General features: G+C 36.6%; 3 protein-coding genes across 7 annotated transcripts; 2 read left to right on the top strand and 1 right to left on the bottom strand.

Annotated features, from left to right (window-relative positions):
• The first annotated feature begins 144 nt into the window (after positions 1–144).
• On the top strand, positions 145–7,725 carry LOC116435131 (membrane metallo-endopeptidase-like 1). The gene is made up of 15 exons (XM_031994367.2): positions 145–464; positions 528–2,298; positions 2,675–2,782; positions 2,867–2,972; positions 3,033–3,222; positions 3,777–3,926; positions 4,048–4,140; positions 4,322–4,513; positions 4,571–4,705; positions 4,783–4,965; positions 5,134–5,240; positions 5,315–5,502; positions 5,627–5,772; positions 5,968–6,135; positions 6,242–7,725. Exons 1-15 carry the CDS (start codon positions 267–269, stop codon positions 6,437–6,439), a joined length of 3,933 nt encoding a protein of 1,310 aa, XP_031850227.2. The 5' UTR covers positions 145–266; the 3' UTR covers positions 6,440–7,725.
• l(3)77CDf (phosphatidylserine synthase 1 homolog l(3)77CDf) lies at positions 3,289–9,113 on the bottom strand. Of its 5 annotated transcripts, none has more exons than XR_004236694.2 (6): positions 8,677–9,112; positions 7,775–8,599; positions 7,431–7,653; positions 7,241–7,316; positions 6,644–6,777; positions 3,289–6,448 (listed from the first exon to the last, which is right to left on the bottom strand). XR_004236694.2 is itself a non-coding variant. In XM_076367031.1 (5 exons), exons 1-4 carry the CDS (start codon positions 8,931–8,933, stop codon positions 6,691–6,693), a joined length of 1,392 nt encoding a protein of 463 aa, XP_076223146.1. In that variant the 5' UTR covers positions 8,934–9,113; the 3' UTR covers positions 3,289–6,448; positions 6,644–6,690. The 5 variants fall into 5 exon arrangements, 3 of the variants coding, with proteins under 3 accessions (XP_076223146.1, XP_031850236.1, XP_076223145.1); XR_004236693.2 differs by having other exon boundaries at positions 3,289–6,178; positions 6,268–6,777; XM_076367031.1 differs by lacking the exon at positions 7,241–7,316 and having other exon boundaries at positions 8,677–9,113.
• A 114-nt stretch (positions 9,114–9,227) lies between these two features.
• LOC116435130 (transcription elongation factor SPT6) lies at positions 9,228–16,307 on the top strand. Its single transcript, XM_031994366.2, has 10 exons — positions 9,228–9,398; positions 9,476–9,566; positions 10,104–10,282; positions 10,358–10,477; positions 10,539–10,696; positions 10,775–11,018; positions 11,106–14,657; positions 14,735–14,972; positions 15,052–15,442; positions 15,516–16,307. The coding sequence occupies exons 1-10, from the start codon at positions 9,360–9,362 to the stop codon at positions 15,697–15,699; spliced, it is 5,196 nt and encodes a 1,731-aa protein (XP_031850226.2). The 5' UTR covers positions 9,228–9,359; the 3' UTR covers positions 15,700–16,307.
• The last annotated feature ends 214 nt before the right edge of the window (positions 16,308–16,521 follow it).

Below are 16,521 nucleotides of genomic sequence, written 5' to 3' on the forward strand. Positions count from 1 at the left end.
CGTCTAACGTGCCTCCTTGACGAAAGTTATAAGCGTTATTATACTTCCTGGCTATGCGCTTCAAATCATAAGATAACTAATCAGGATGTGGTTAGTGATACTGCAATCATCACCTCCTTTTTAACATTAACTTCTAATCACTACTGCAGGAGAAACGGTACGATATTTCTGTTCTGTTAAACGACCAGTTATTATTTTACAGTTCTCGGTGGAAGTGTTCTCAAAAGTATAGTATAAGAAACCGTGAAAAAATCATATTGAAAATAATGTCGCGTGGGGTGTATCATGTCACCAATCTAGAGGAGGGCAAAGCAGCTCAACGAGATCAATCTTATAGGAGTTGCCTTTTATCATTAGTGATATTTCTCTTTCTCTGTATAATACTCATCCTCGCCTCACTTCCATGGAGGAAGAATTATAGTTACAACACCAATTTCGAGAATGGGCATCAGAAATCTGCAGAGGTACGTAATGTATTAAATAAAATTATGACAAACAAAACAACTTAATATTACATAAAAACATAGGGACTGCATAATCAGCATCATCATAGCGAACATCAAACGACGGCTGACGTCCCCACTGTTACAAAAATTATAGAAAAGCATAGTAATTCCACTAAAACTGAAAGATTCTTAAGCACGTCAACCACTACGGCAAAAATATTAACATCCTCAGTGCCAGATGACAAAATATACTTTCCAGAAGAAATATTAACGCCTTCTGTGCCTCAACATAATTCTACTATTATACAATTTCCCACTACTCCGCATTCAACACCCGAATCGGAAGCTACCACAAGTGTTGTTACCGATTCTACAACTGGAAGAGAAGAAGAAACCACGATTAAAACTATTGCTTTTACAACTACAGCTACTGCTACAACAAGTACAACCATTCCCTCTACAACTACAACCACTCCTTCTACAACCACCGTGTCTACGACAAGTACAACTATTCCTCCTACAACTACAGCTTCTACGACACGTACAACCATTTCCTCTACGACTACAACCATTCCCCCTGCAACTACAACTACTGCTTCTACGACAAGTACAACCATTCCTCCTACACCTACAACTACCGCTTCTACTACAAGTACAATCATTCCTTTTACAACTACAGCTTCTACCACAATTACAACCATTCCTTCTACAACTACCGCTTCTACGACAAGTACAACCATTCCCTCTACAACTACCGCTTCTACGACAAGTACAATCATTCCTTTTACAACTCCCACTTCTACGATAACTACGACTATTCCTTCTACAACTACCGCTTCTACGACAGTTACAACCATTCCACCTACAACTACAACTATTCCTTCTACAACAACTACAGAAAGCATTATTACCACGGATTCAACATTTGTCACAAATACAAATCTCTCCCGCGATCTCGGGACTGTCACAGATATCGTTACCAATTCCACAACCGAAAGTGAAGAAAAATCTATAACTACAAGTACCCCTATAACTGAAGCTTCTACGACAAATACAATCATTCCTTTTTCAACTACCACTTCTACGATAACTACGACCATTCCTTCTACAACTACCGCTTCTACGACAACTACAGAAAGCATTATTACCACGGATTCAACATTTGTCGCGGATACAAATCCCTCCCGCGATCTTAGGACTGACACAGATATCGTTACCGATTCCACAACCGAGAGTGAAGAAAAATCTACAAGGACAACTACCCCTATAACTGAAGCTTCTACAAATACAATCATTCCTTTTACAACTGCCGCTTCTACGATAACTACGACCATTCCTTCTACAACTACCGCTTCTACGACAGTTACAACCATTCCACCTACAACTACAACTAGCACTTCTACGACAACTGCAACTATCCCTTCTACAACTACAGAAGGAATTATTACCACGCATTCAACATTTGTCACGGTTACAAATCCTTCCCGCGATCTTGGGACTGACACAGATATCGTTACTGATTCCACAACCGAAAGTGAAGAAATATCTATAATTTCAACTACCCCTATAACTGAAGCTTCTTCAACGATAACAACAACTATCCCTTCAACGACGACTACACAATACGCGACTACCACGAATGCTACAATTGCTACTACCTCCAGCCATAAAGAAAAAAGGGAAGTGTGCACAACAAGCGAATGTAAAAATTTAGCTAGCAAAATGCTGTTTTACATGAACCATGCGGCTGATCCGTGCGAGGACTTCTATGAGTACGCTTGCGGCAGTTTCGAGGCGAATCCGCAGACCGTGAACCTGGATTCCGAAAAAGTAGCTTATCAACGTATACAGAGTATGTTTTTTGTTTATATCATTGATAAGAAAAAGTTGATTTTCAAAAATCATGGTGTCCCATTATAACTTTTCACGCAATTTCTCCCGAGATTTTAATTATCCCCTGGCAACTCTCTAAGATTTCAAAGTGTTCTTTGGTTCCTTAAATGGAATTTATCCAGGCATCGGCTTAAAACGCGCTACACCTTAAAAGGTCACCTTAAGTCCTTAGAGTCAGTTCCACATAGACCAAACTTGCGTTCATTGTAAGATGTCTTCCTCGGAATATATCGTCCTTTTGGAAAATTTTTTTTGCGAGTAATAAATCAGTCGATAGAAAATTGCGTAGAAAGATTCAAATAGGACAGCCTGTACAATGTTTGAATCTTTGTCAGGGCAAATGGAAAAGGAAATGAATGCCGGCAACACATCCTTGTTCATCACATACTACAACAGTTGCATGCAATACGAGGACGTGAACCAAACGGAGAGGATACGCGAGGGTGTGTGAATGGCGACCGATCTTTCTCTAACTTTCAATACGCATTTAATATACAATAATTAATGGTACAGTATCTTTGATACAGCGAGGAAAGCGTTGGACCGTATTGGAAAATTTTATACTGCCGACAATTTCGATAGGAGCAACGTGCACTTCACCGAATTAGTTGCCCAGATGTTGTTATATAACAGGTACTAGATTAACACGCTGACAACCGTACAAAAATATTACGTATTCGTCTAATTTTTCAGTCCGTTGTTATTCGACGTGTCTCCGATACTCGACAAGAAACATCCGAATCAGTTCACACTGAAGATAGGCCCTACCACGTACAGTAGTCCATTCGAGACAGAGGAGAATTCTTGTTACGCCAGCTGGCAAAAAAGGGACCAAGAAACGGTAGATCTAAAGGAGCTCTACAAAGAATACGCACAGTGCAAAGTACGGATATGTATTATGGATTGATAGCAAAGTCCAAATTTATAAATACTCAGTATTTGTAATTCGTTTTATTGGATTCGATCGGTAACTTGGCAACTATTCTTATAAGCAGAGATGAGCGAATTCTTCATGTTTTCTCAATGAACACAAGCATCGTAATTATTCAACGTGATATTTTAAATGTTGAGTGCAACATTTGGGTATCGTTTCTTACTCATCTATGCTTATAATAACTTTGAACTCGATAAATATCAAATAGTTTTCGGGTGATATTCGAACTTCATCGGTTTTATACACGCGTGTACAGGTATAAAAAATAAATAAGCGAAATACTTGTACAAGATTCGAATATCCATTATCAGGCTTTTAGTGAACTACTTAGTACTCGAGTACTCGTTTGCCCTTGTACATACTCGCGCACCTGTCAAGCTGGTATACTTGGTACTATCACTAGATGCCGATGACAAAAATTTTGCTACTTCGTTAAGAAAGGGCACTAGATTCTAAATCACACTGTCAGATATGTTCTGAATTGTTCCTCTTATCTTTGTCAGCACAATACAACAAAGTTTATAAAGTCCATCGCGGACGCCTTGACAGCGCTCGGTGTGTTCGACGAATTAGGCAACCAGTACAACATCAGCCAGTATGTGCAAACTACGGTCTTCAACATCGACGTTGAAATCGTGAATAACTTTCTTATGGTAAGCAACCCGGAGTTTCACAACAATTATTGAAGCTTTTTTCGAGATACGGTCTTGGTGACCTTTAACGCGATCCAGACTGACTTAGTAACAAGTTAAATGAAAAATACTTGTGTTTTAGAATTTTCCACCCAAGGAACTAATTCGCGAGCCGCATCTTCAAGAAGAAGTCAGCAGTAGTAAATTCGATAATATGGCAGCTAATTGGAAAATCGTGAGACGAAGTTCCACGTTTCTAATTAAATACAATTAATAAAGTTAATTGCTCGCTCAAGATCAGTCTGTCTTTCGTCTCGACGAAAACGTCTGTAATCGTTGAGCGGTCGATTGAATTTTATCGATATAGAGATGATTGAGGGAAATATTATTTCATTAAGTGCGTACGCTATTTATAGATAAACTGGAAGAAGTTGGTTAAACTCTTGATGGAAAGTGAAGTTGAAATCGCTGGAAACGCAACTATAGAAATACACTTTTTCAATGCTCTGAACAAGGGATTCAAGAACCTCGAAACGTTCGGATCCGAAAACCCGATGGAATTAAACAACGCCTTGCTAGGATTGTACGCGCAACAGATTTATCAGCAGGTAAACGGTAACATTTTCGCGCGATCGATTATGCACTTTTGAATGAACGTTCTTCAGATGGTTCTGTCGAAGCGAAACGAAGACAGGGAGAAATACTGTCTTCGCGTGGCCGCCAATCTTTTAATTCCGGACGCTTCAAGTTTATACATCTCCACTTTTTCGAGTGACGAGCTCCACTACATGAATGAAACAGTAAGACTCGATTCGTGTATACCAGAATTAATTCGAGAACATTTTCGTAAGACAATAAATACCGTGAAAATTACCAGATACACAGTTTATTCGAGGAACTGAAGGAAACCTTGAAATTGACGATGGAAAATGAAACATGGATACAGGAAGGGCACCATGAAAAATGGCTCGCCAAAGTAGATCATCTGAAAGTCGTCGCGCCCGATATCTCTTATCTCACTGAGAAGAACTCGACTTACAATTTGATGAAAAGTAACAAGGTGTGTATAGGAAACGAGGTTTTTAATTTACAGGAAAAATGATAACAAACGTGTACACAGTATTCGATGCGTCGTATGGAAAAGCTAACATTATCGATCTTGTAAAGAAAAAAAAAAAAGAAAAAAAGAAGATTATTTACACTGAATGAAATAGCAATTTAATTGCAGATATATCTAACGGACAACTATGTGAATAATTCTATGAATTTAATGCGAAACTATCGGGCGCGGATGTATGCCCAATTGATCACGGATGCAAGTCACCCTGAACAAATGTAAGTTGCTTGCTTACAGTAAAGATGCGCGACGAACGTTTCTGAGTTATTGTATTCGATGGTTTAATCCGCAGTTGGACATATCACGCAACACCGTTTCAATCTAAGGGGCTTGCGATTCGAGAACTAAATCTGGTTGTAATACCGTTCGGCGCGATCGACTGGTCCGCTAAGTACGACGAACCATCGTTTTATTATATTAAGTTGGCGACGCTTGGCACCACAATAGCGCACCAAATAGCTCATCATTTCGACGCAAATGGTAATTGTAACAATACATAATAATATCATAGTATACAATATTATAAATCCGTAAGAGTAAATCTATCAAGGAACTGTGGGGGTACCATCAACCTAAATGTCCAACAATATGATTTTCTGTACAGCAGCTATTATTAGGGGTGACGACTCTCGGTCAACCGACACCGATAAAGACTTCGATGTCACAGGATACATAGAATGTCACAAAGTTCTTTATGGGAATCGTTTGGATATGACATTACCATCTACTAAGCAGACTGTGTATTTCAGTGTGAGAACATATATTCCCATCTCTCTCTTATCTCACTCCCTCACTCTCACTCTCTCACTCTCTCTCTCTCTTTCTCTCTTTCTTCCTCTATAAAATCTTTGAAATTTAAAAATATTATTTCAAACTAAAATATTCTTTTCGGTATACTTTGCTCGTTAAAAGCGACCGTACACTTTGTCCACGTAAACGTTTCAGATTTCGGAATTGACACTAAACGAACGATTATCCGAGACGATGGGACTCAGATTAGCTTATGACACTTTGGATCGATTAAGATCTCATAAGATGAGATCTCATAAGGAAGTTCATCTTCCATGGCTTGAACTTGTTTCAGATCAGTTATTTTATCTCACATATGCTCAGGTACTCTTATTACAATGCAAGTCATGGCATTAACGTTTTATATCTACAATTATTAAGACGGTTACTATTATAAACAGAACTGTTCATATTTTCGTTCTTTTTACAGATGCACTGTACAAAGTTACCACTTACGTCGTCGTATATATCATTGTACGAAGACGAGCAGTTACCGAGTCGCATACGCATCTTTGTTTCTGCATCTAACGATAGACTCCTAGGCGACGCTTGGAAATGTCCGGAGGGTTCGAGGATAATTCCAAGTCTTAACTGCGGTGTATTTCCACACCTTCCCAGTTCTTCGTAAGCGCAATGACTGTTACGTAAATGATATACTGACTGATTATTTTCTTTTTTTGATTTTTTTTATATATAAGGAAGCCTGATATATTAAATGGTAACGATACTTTTCTTCATAACATTCACACAGGCGAACAGACGCAATATGCGAAACTCAGATGAGCTCATACATCCATCAATAATCTACTAAATTTATATACTCTTCTCGTACGTTTTCATAATGCGACTAGAAAGTTTGATAGTGTTAACACTTCACCCTTAAGTCGTTCGTTTCTTGCTGTGAACTTGTTTACAACTGCTTCTTTTCCAATGTATCCACAGGTTTTGTAGAAAGAACCATACTCCCTAAAACACATATCTCAATTGCTAAAATTGTATATTACACTAATATTTTTTGAACCAATGATGAACTGAGCTCTGATCACGTGTTTTTTAATATTTCAATAATACATACGAACATATATAATAAGTCAGAAATGTCTTTGTGCATGCAGATGCATTTACATGGATCACAAGTTTCTGTTACACTTACTATATATTTTTTTAATATTGTTCAAATACGTTATGCAACGCATTAAAAAATCTGTACTTTTCAATGTTGGGGACATGAAATGAAGCATCCATGACACAATTTCCTCTGCTTTGATACCATTCGTGTTGATTAGGTAATAGACTTTAAAATGTTTGGGTGGCACTCTTGTTTTATATTTAGTAGTTGTTAATTATAAATCAATAGCTCAGTACACTATCGGCTTAGTATGATACGTTATGCACACTTCAAAAGACTGTGGTAGACATCAACACATACCAGTGCTATGAATTACGTCCACATGGTTGTTGCCTAGCTGGGTAACTGACTGTTTTGTAGTAGCTTTCTTTTCAGTCTGAAAAGACGAGAGCCATGCAAAAGGCATAAAAGAAAACACAAATAATCATACAGTTAGTTACGAGGTGAACGATACTTTCACTCTAAAAAACAGGAGCAGCAGGACACATACCTCAAAGTATTGATGCCAAAGAACACAGCCATAGACACAAAGAACGGAGACTAGAGATTGACAAAGCAACCATAAGAGTATATTTAATGCTTGAGTACGTTCAAATAGTGAAGCACCATGTCTTATACATAGTAATGCTTCTGTAACCATAATTGCACCATATACCCAACATTGTGTCCCTACTCTACTGCATGCTGGATCTGTTACATACATGTAGTATTGCCTACAATTTATGTAAATATTATATCACTCAAAATAAGCAGTATTCAATAAAAATTTTAATATCCCTGTTTTATTAATATTCATATACTATATATTAACTGGGTGCAATAACTTTGGCCTACCTAACTGACGGTGCAACAATTACTCCAACCAACACCAGCCTTGCCACAACGAATGGATGAGAGGGTGGAAATTCATATACATGTTTCAAAAAGAATGTATTCAGTTCTGACACTTGCCAGAAAATAACCAACTGACAAAGAGCGACAAATCTCATGTATGTACAAGTTGGATCTAACCATCTAACAGCAGTCCAACTACCAGGTGTGAATTGTAACATAGCTCTCTTCAACTTTCCAGTAGTGCTTTCAATGTCTCTAATGCTGACCCACTTGTACTCTCGCATTTCCAAAAGAGAACAAATTTTTAACCCCACCCAAATACCTAATCCGTTACAAACTAAAACATCGAGTATAAAAGCATCCCACCAACATTCTATAAAGTTTGGTAGTAAATGAGCAAATGCTATCTCTGTTACTTCCCACATAACACTGATAGCCCATAAAATACCAAGATGCCTAATAAGAATAGCTTTGAACATCCAACCCAAGAAATGGGCCACTGCAAAAATGTCTAAATGATTCCATATCTTCTCTAATGTAATATCTGAACAATTAACACCATATTCTTTGTCCATATCGATGTGAAATGATTCCAAGGCAGGATCTATCCACACAAAAATTTTTTTTACTGTATCATAATCTTGAAATAATAAAAACAATAGTCCCATTAGATACAGCACGCTACAACCAAATACAAGTTTCCAAACCACTGGATGAGGTCTTGTGAACGGTCCATTTGGAAATGTAAGTATTGATATAATTAGAAAAAAAAATATGATGCAAAGTATTCCAGCCCAAATGTTATCTTCAACACTCGTCGTACTCCTGTGTTAAATAATCAAATAATTTATACGTGCATAATGAGGGATCTGCGTGACAAAGTAATCGAAATATTTAAATACCTAGTGAAGGCTGAATATATAACAGCACCGATTGCTATTAGGAGCAATGTAATGCTGTGTGGTTTATAAAAGAATTCAATAGAAATATCATCGACCGGTCTTTCATTAATGTTTGGAAAACTGTCTGTGCCATGTCGTAATTTATGCCCTTCAATGTTGTCCGCGCTATTCCTCCGGCATTTCTTAACCTTATTTTCATCACTCTTGACAAGCCTTTCCAAAAGGCTATCACTCGCAGATTCTTGTTTAGTCAACATGCTCGTGGAGGAGTTGATCTTTTCAAATTCGTATCTTGATCATTTCACACGTTGCATCACCACGTTTTCACCTCGCGGTTTCTATGTTCAACGCTATCACGCTATTGAGAAATTTAGTTGGTTACTTGGTCGTAGACAAACAACGAATCAGACAGGAAAGTACTATAGCGAACAATTTATTTCCGGTTGTAAGTCCATAGCAAATAAAAAAGAAGAATGAGAAAAGATTCAACCAATCGCCTAGCGGTTATATCAGCTGATTGGGTGTACTCCTTTGCAAGCAAGCCTTTATATATATTAAACAGCTGTGCAGATGACGCGTTACTCTCCATTCCTAAAATATTTGTCGTATGAACTTGATCGTTTGCTTTGTTATTGTTCTTTTTGTATATCATTTTCGAAACAAGTTCATATTCATAAGAAGAAATGGCTGATTACTTAGATGCTGAAGCCGAAGAAAGTGAGGTATGTATTGAAACGTTTAATAAACAGACAATAAAATTAGATGATTCTGAATAACCTAGAATTTCGTGGCATTCTAGGAGGAAGAAGAGCTCGATGTTGCTGAGAGAAAGAAATTAAAGAGGCTAAAAGCTATGCACGATAGTGACGACGAGGAAGATGATGATGAAGGTATAAAATAGCCTATTTTCATTTATCTTCATTTTATTTTAACCTTTCACGCTGGCAACTGGTTCACGGATACGCGTGATCAAACGTACTCAACAATTCGACGCGAGCCGTAAAAGTAGAGCACTGGCAGCGGCAAGAATTCTTTCTGCACATATTTTAAGCATGCAATAATTCTGTTTATAGACAATTCTTATACAGATATACAGTATGTCTGTTTTATTTCATTTTCTTCATGTCCCACTACTTATTATATTCCCTCTGCTATAGATAAAGCTACATCACTGTTTTCACAGTTTTCAATATAAGAAGTAATAAATTTATTATTTCTTTTGCTTGTGTTATATTTAAATATATTTAAAACTAATGTGTTGCTCATTTACTGTACAAAATAATATTGCTTTCTGTGAACGTGCCACTCACGTTATTTTTGTTTTCATGACAATTAACAATCAACATCTGACAAGTTATTCCAGCATAAGAAGTTAAAATTACATACCTTTTTATTTAAGATGCATAAAAAATATAAAAATTTTGTAGATGGGGAAGTTGATGGACTCATTGATGATAATCCAATCGATGAAAATGATGGTGAGGATAGTGATGGATCAGATGATTCTAGAAAACGTAAAAAAAGTGATGATGAAGATTTTGATGACCGTTTGGAAGATGAAGATTATGATTTGTTGGAAGAAAATTTAGGAGTTAAAGTTGAAAGGGTAAATAGAGAATGTTAAAAAAGTTAAATAATCTAAAGTATGACTGCATAAATTTCACATTATTCGCCTTTTTAGAAACATCGTTTTAAACGTCTCCGCAGAATACAAGATGAAGAATCAGAAGGTGAACAAGAGGGAGAGGTAGATGATGGAAGAGATGCAATAGCTAATGAATTATTTCAAGGCTCTGGGGATGTAAGTTTATCATAAACCTACTATAGTAAAAATTTTTCTAATGATTTATTTTTGCTTCTAGGAGGATGAACAAAAAAGTGAAATTAGCCATAGTATTAGAGTTGATGCAGATGGATATGATGAAGAGGAAAGTGAAGATGAAGATGATTTTATCGTGGATGGCGATGGTGTACCCATAGCTGAAAAAAGAAAAAAAAAGAAACCTATTTTTTCTGACGCGTAAGAGATATTGACAGTATAAAAATAATGCATGTATACATTTTTTACATAAATTGATTGATTATATTATCAATGCAGTGCTTTACAAGAAGCCCAAGATATTTTTGGTATCGATTTTGATTATGAAGAATTTGAGAGGTATGGGGAGGACGAATACGAAGAGGAGGAAGAAGAAGATGATGAATATCTTCAGGAGGAAGCAGAAGATCGTCCAAGGCGATCGAAGAAACATATAAAGAAAAAGAGTACAAAGAAAAGTATCTTTGAAATCTACGAACCTAGTGAACTTATACGTGGTCATTTTACCGATGTCGATAACGAGGTAATAAAATAATTAAAAATACTGTTAATGCGATTATTAATGTTTAAAAGAAGATTTCTATAAAAAAATGTAAATATAATGCTTCAGATTCGTACTACGGACATTCCGGAACGTATGCAAATACGATCTGTTCCACTTACACCAACAGTGGAAGGTTCAGATGAATTAGATCTTGAAGCAGAGTGGATCTACAAACAAGCATTCTGTCAACCGACGATTTCAATACAAGATGCTCACTTAAATGAAGAAGCCAAAGAAAGAGCAAAGAAGGGTCCACAAACAATTGGCAAGATTAAGAAGGCTCTAGATTTTATGCGTAATCAGAGTTTTGAAGTTCCTTTCATTTCATTTTACAGAAAGGAATATGTCCTGCCAGAATTAAATATTAATGATTTGTGGAAAATATATAAATTTGACACGAAATGGTGCCAGTTGAAACAAAGAAAACAAAATTTGTTGAAGTTGTTTGAAAAGATGAGGGACTTCCAATTAGATGAAATCATGAAAAATCCGGATGCTCCGCTACCTGATAATATACGAATCATTAAAGACGATGATATCGAACGACTCAAAATCGCCCAGACCAATGAAGAATTGAATGATATTTATCGGCACTTTATGCTGTATTATAGTCAAGATATATCAGCTATGCAGCAAGCTCTACATAGAAAAGAGAAGGATGCACGAAAAAAAGCTAGAATTGAGAAAAGGAAGCGACAGATTGCAGAAGCCGAAGAAAACGGAGAAGATCCTCCGGAAGAAACATTTGAGGTAGAAGATTTGGAAGAAGAAGTTGAAGACACATTAAAACAGCCAATTCGGAAGGGTCCATATTATCTTTGTAGGAAGGCTGGTTTGGATGGCCTCGCTAAAAAATTTGGTCTCTCGCCTGAGCATTTTGCTGAAAATCTCAGAGACAATTATCAACGTCACGAAGTAGAACAAGAACCAGCAGAACCTAGTGTAGTAGCTAATGAATTCTGTTCAGAAACTTTTAAAACGGATGATGAAGTGCTTAAAGCAGTACAGTTAATGGTAGCAATTCAATTAGGACATGAACCATTAGCCCGCAAGTGTGTTAGAGAAATGTACATGGAAAGAGCAAAGTTATCCGTGAAACCGACAAAGAAAGGAATAAAAGAAATTGACGAAAATCATCCACTTTATGCGCTGAAATATGTTAAAAATAAACCTGTAGCGGATCTTGTTGGTGATCAATTCTTAAAATTAGTTATGGGAGAAGAAGATAAGTTGGTTACGCTGACATTTAGCGACGTGATAGATGGAAATACTACTAGTAACTATATTGATGAAGTAAAGCAACTGTACTATAGGGACGAGTTTAGTAAAAATGTGCAAGACTGGAATACATTGAGAACCAATAGTGTTGAAATAGCTTTAAATCGTATTCTAATACCACAATTAAAAAAGGAACTACGGTCCAATCTTCTAACAGAGGCAAAGGAATGCGTTATGAAAGCTTGTTGTCGCAAAATGTATAATTGGATAAAAATTGCCCCGTACAACTGTGAATTTCCTGATGAGGATGATGATGATTGGGATACTAAAAAAGGAATTCGAGTGATGGGTTTAGCTTATGTACCTGATCAATCTCAAGCAGCGTTTGCTTGTATAATTTCTCCAGACGGAGAATGCACAGATTACTTGAGACTGCCACATTTACTGAAGCGAAAAAATGGTTTTAGAGAAAACGAAAAAATGATGAAGGAGGCTGATTTATTAGCAATTAAAAATTTTATTGCTACAAAAAAACCACACGTTGTGGTAGTCAGCGGCGAATCTAGAGAAGCATTAATGATAGTATCTGACATAAAGGAATGTATTACAAATCTAGTAGAAGAAGAACAGTTTCCTACGATCCAAGTAGAGATATGTGATAATGAATTAAGTAAAGTCTATTCAAACAGTAATAGAGGTATATCAGATTTCAGGGATTATCCAGATCTCCTGAGACAAGCTATATCCTTAGCTAGAAGATTACAAGATTCATTGCTAGAGTTTTCACAATTATGTACTATAGATGAAGAATTTCTGTGCCTTAGATATCATCCTTTGCAAGATCAACTATCTAAAGATGAGCTTGTTGAGAATTTACACATAGAATTTATAAATCGTGTGAATGAAGTGGGAGTAGATTTAAATAGAGCTGTCCAACAACCTTATACTGCAAACTTAGTACAATTTGTATGTGGTTTAGGACCTAGAAAAAGTCAATCATTGATGAAAATTCTGAAACAAACTAATCAAAGATTGGAGAATAGAACACAGCTCATAACCGCTTGTCACATGGGCCCTAAAGTATTTGTTAATTGTGCTGGTTTCGTTAAGATAGATACAAATAGTTTAGGGGACAGTACTGAAGCATATGTAGAAGTGTTAGACGGTTCCCGTGTGCATCCAGAAACGTATGAATGGGCAAGAAAAATGGCAGTAGATGCTTTGGAGTATGATGATGAAGATGCAAATCCTGCTGGAGCTTTGGAAGAAATTCTTGAATCACCAGAAAGATTGAAGGATTTAGATTTAGATGCGTTTGCCGAAGAATTGGAAAGACAGGGCTTTGGAAATAAGTGTATTACACTTTATGACATAAGAGCTGAATTGAATTCTAGATACAAAGATCTCCGCGTATTATACCAAACCCCAAACGCAGAGAAATTATTTGACATTTTAACCAAAGAGACTCTTGAATCATTCTATGTTGGTAAATTAGTCTTAGCAACAGTAGTTGGAATAAGTCATAGGAAACCGCAAGGAGATCAGTTAGATCAGGCGAATCCCGTTAGAAATGACGAGACAGGTTTATGGCAGTGTCCATTCTGTTTGAAAAATGATTTCCCTGAACTGTCAGAGGTATGGAACCACTTCGATGCTGGATCTTGTCCGGGAAAAGCGACTGGAGTACGTTTGAGACTAGATAATGGAATATCTGGTTATATTCACATAAAAAATTTATCTGATAAACATGTCACTAACCCAGAAGAAAGGGTCCATGTTGGTCAGGTGATCCATTGCCGCATAATAAAAATTGAAGTGGAACGATTCAGCGTAGAATGTACAAGTAAAACTAGTGACCTTATAGACAAGAATCATGAGTGGAGACCACAAAAGGATGTTTACTACGATGCGGAAACAGAGGAAAAAGATAAAAAGGTTGAAGAAGATGTTAAAAAAGCACAACAGAGACAAACTTATGTAAAGCGTGTTATAATTCACCCTAGCTTCCATAATGTGAGCTTTGCAGAAGCTGACAAATTGATGCGATCAATGAAACAAGGAGAAGCGATAATACGGCCGAGTAGCAAAGGATCCGACCACTTGACAGTAACTTGGAAAGTTACAGAAAATATCTATCAGCACATTGATGTAAGGGAAGAAGGCAAAGAGAATGCATTTTCCTTAGGACGCAGTTTATGGATTGGCAGTGAAGAGTTTGAAGATTTGGATGAAATTATTGCAAGACATGTTAATCCAATGGCTTCGTATGCTTCGGAACTCTTAGACTTTAAGTACTTTAAATCGACAATAGAAGGCATTAAAGATAAAGGAGAGGAAATTATAAAAGAACAGAAGAAACTAAATCCTGGCGGAATACCATATATTGTATCCGCTGCTAAGGTAACACTCGTTTAAAATTAATTATTAATTGTTTCAGCATTTGTATGCTGCATCTAATTAGCTTCTTTTTATTTCAGAATTATCCTGGAAAATTTTTGCTGTCGTATCTTCCACGAACTCGTTGCCGTCATGAATATATTTCTATAACACCTGATGGATTTAAATTTAGAGGTCAAATGTTTAGTAGATTGAGCGATCTGTTCCGTTGGTTTAAAGAACATTTCAGGGATCCTATACCAGGCCAAATCACGCCTGGTACACCCCACGGCGCTGTAACTTCCAGAACACCATACAATAGTACCCCAGCAATTAGTGGTAAATTTTATAGTATTTTTTATACAACTCGGGCATATCAGTATTCTTACACTCTAAGAAAATTATATCTACAATGTAGGAGTGAATCCAGACGCTATACAGAGAGTAGCTCAGAATATGCCACACCATATGCTACATTCCCTCTCAAAAGTTGCAAGTCAAACTCCGCATCATTATCCACCACATACTCCAGGAGCTGCAAGTGTCAATAACTATGGAATATACGGAAGTACTCCTTATACACCTTCAGGCCAGACACCGTTCATGACTCCGTACCATACTCCACATCATCCCCAGACGCCCAGCAATCACCAAGGGTCATTCTTACAACCTATTCCCCCTGCAATTAATTCAAATTCTCATAGACCTTCAAGATCTCAGAGAACTACTTCTGCTACATATGACAATACAAACTGGACGAAAGCTGCTGAAGCTTGGGCGCGTTCAAAGCAATCTACTTCCAAAGAATCGTAAGTTACATACGATCTGACTATATATGAATCTACATAATCACACTTTTAATAATTCTACTTCAATGTACAGTGATGAATCTCGAAAAACGCCACGGAATCAGGACACTAGAAACGATAGAGAGAGTTCGCGGTGTAGAACACCGTCTGCTCGTACACCATCGTATAAATCTCCCAGAGGAACTCCATTTACGAACTCTAGTCCTCGCAGCATGTCCCTAAGCGGTGACGGTACTCCCTTGTACGACGAGAGCTGAGACAATATTGTGCTCTGCGAGTAGCTAGGACAATTGATTATCAGATACTATACTTCGTTCTGTAAACAAAAGAATGAGTAAGTTAAATCAGGGATGAATGATCTTTCTTTCTTTTTTAGCGGCATTGATCATTCTTTACTGATGGGAAGCATTTATTATGAGTACAAATTATACACTTTTTTTCTAGAACTTTTTCTAGACATTTTGCTACGAATATTCAACAATGTCACGATAGACAGATATTTATGTTACGCTAAACAACAGAAATGAATTTAAATAACAGTCTTTTAATGTAGAATCTCTATGACATATAAATGTAATGTTAAAACATTCGCTATTCCGTTTTCTATATCTGTATAATACTTAATATATTCTACCTCAGTGAAATTACATTTTCAGACAACAATTATGAACAATACATTTATTATATATTTGCTCAATAATTTCATGAATTATGATATTTAAATGCAAAGACACTGCCCAGCTGGAGATATAAGTATAAGTTTTATTTGTATAAGGTATGATTTGATACAAATGTATTACCATGTGCAACTTTGACATGTATATTTTACTACGAAAGATGAGTTACACAAAATATATATACTGATTGAAATAAATCTTTCTTTGTCTTGCAGATTAATGGTTTCGTTTAAAATTATGATTGAATTTGAATACTTTTATCGCTAATCACGTTCAAAATTTATAAAATTTCAAAAATATGCGATCAATATCTTTCAGTAAACTATGGTTCCCCTGTTTACTGCTGAAACATATGATTTCTGTTAACGATTAATGATAAGAAAAATATGACAAGTTGAATTG

The sequence above is a fragment of the Nomia melanderi genome, chromosome 4 (genome assembly GCF_051020985.1).
Source record: "Nomia melanderi isolate GNS246 chromosome 4, iyNomMela1, whole genome shotgun sequence".
Lineage (NCBI taxonomy): Eukaryota > Metazoa > Arthropoda > Insecta > Hymenoptera > Halictidae > Nomia > Nomia melanderi.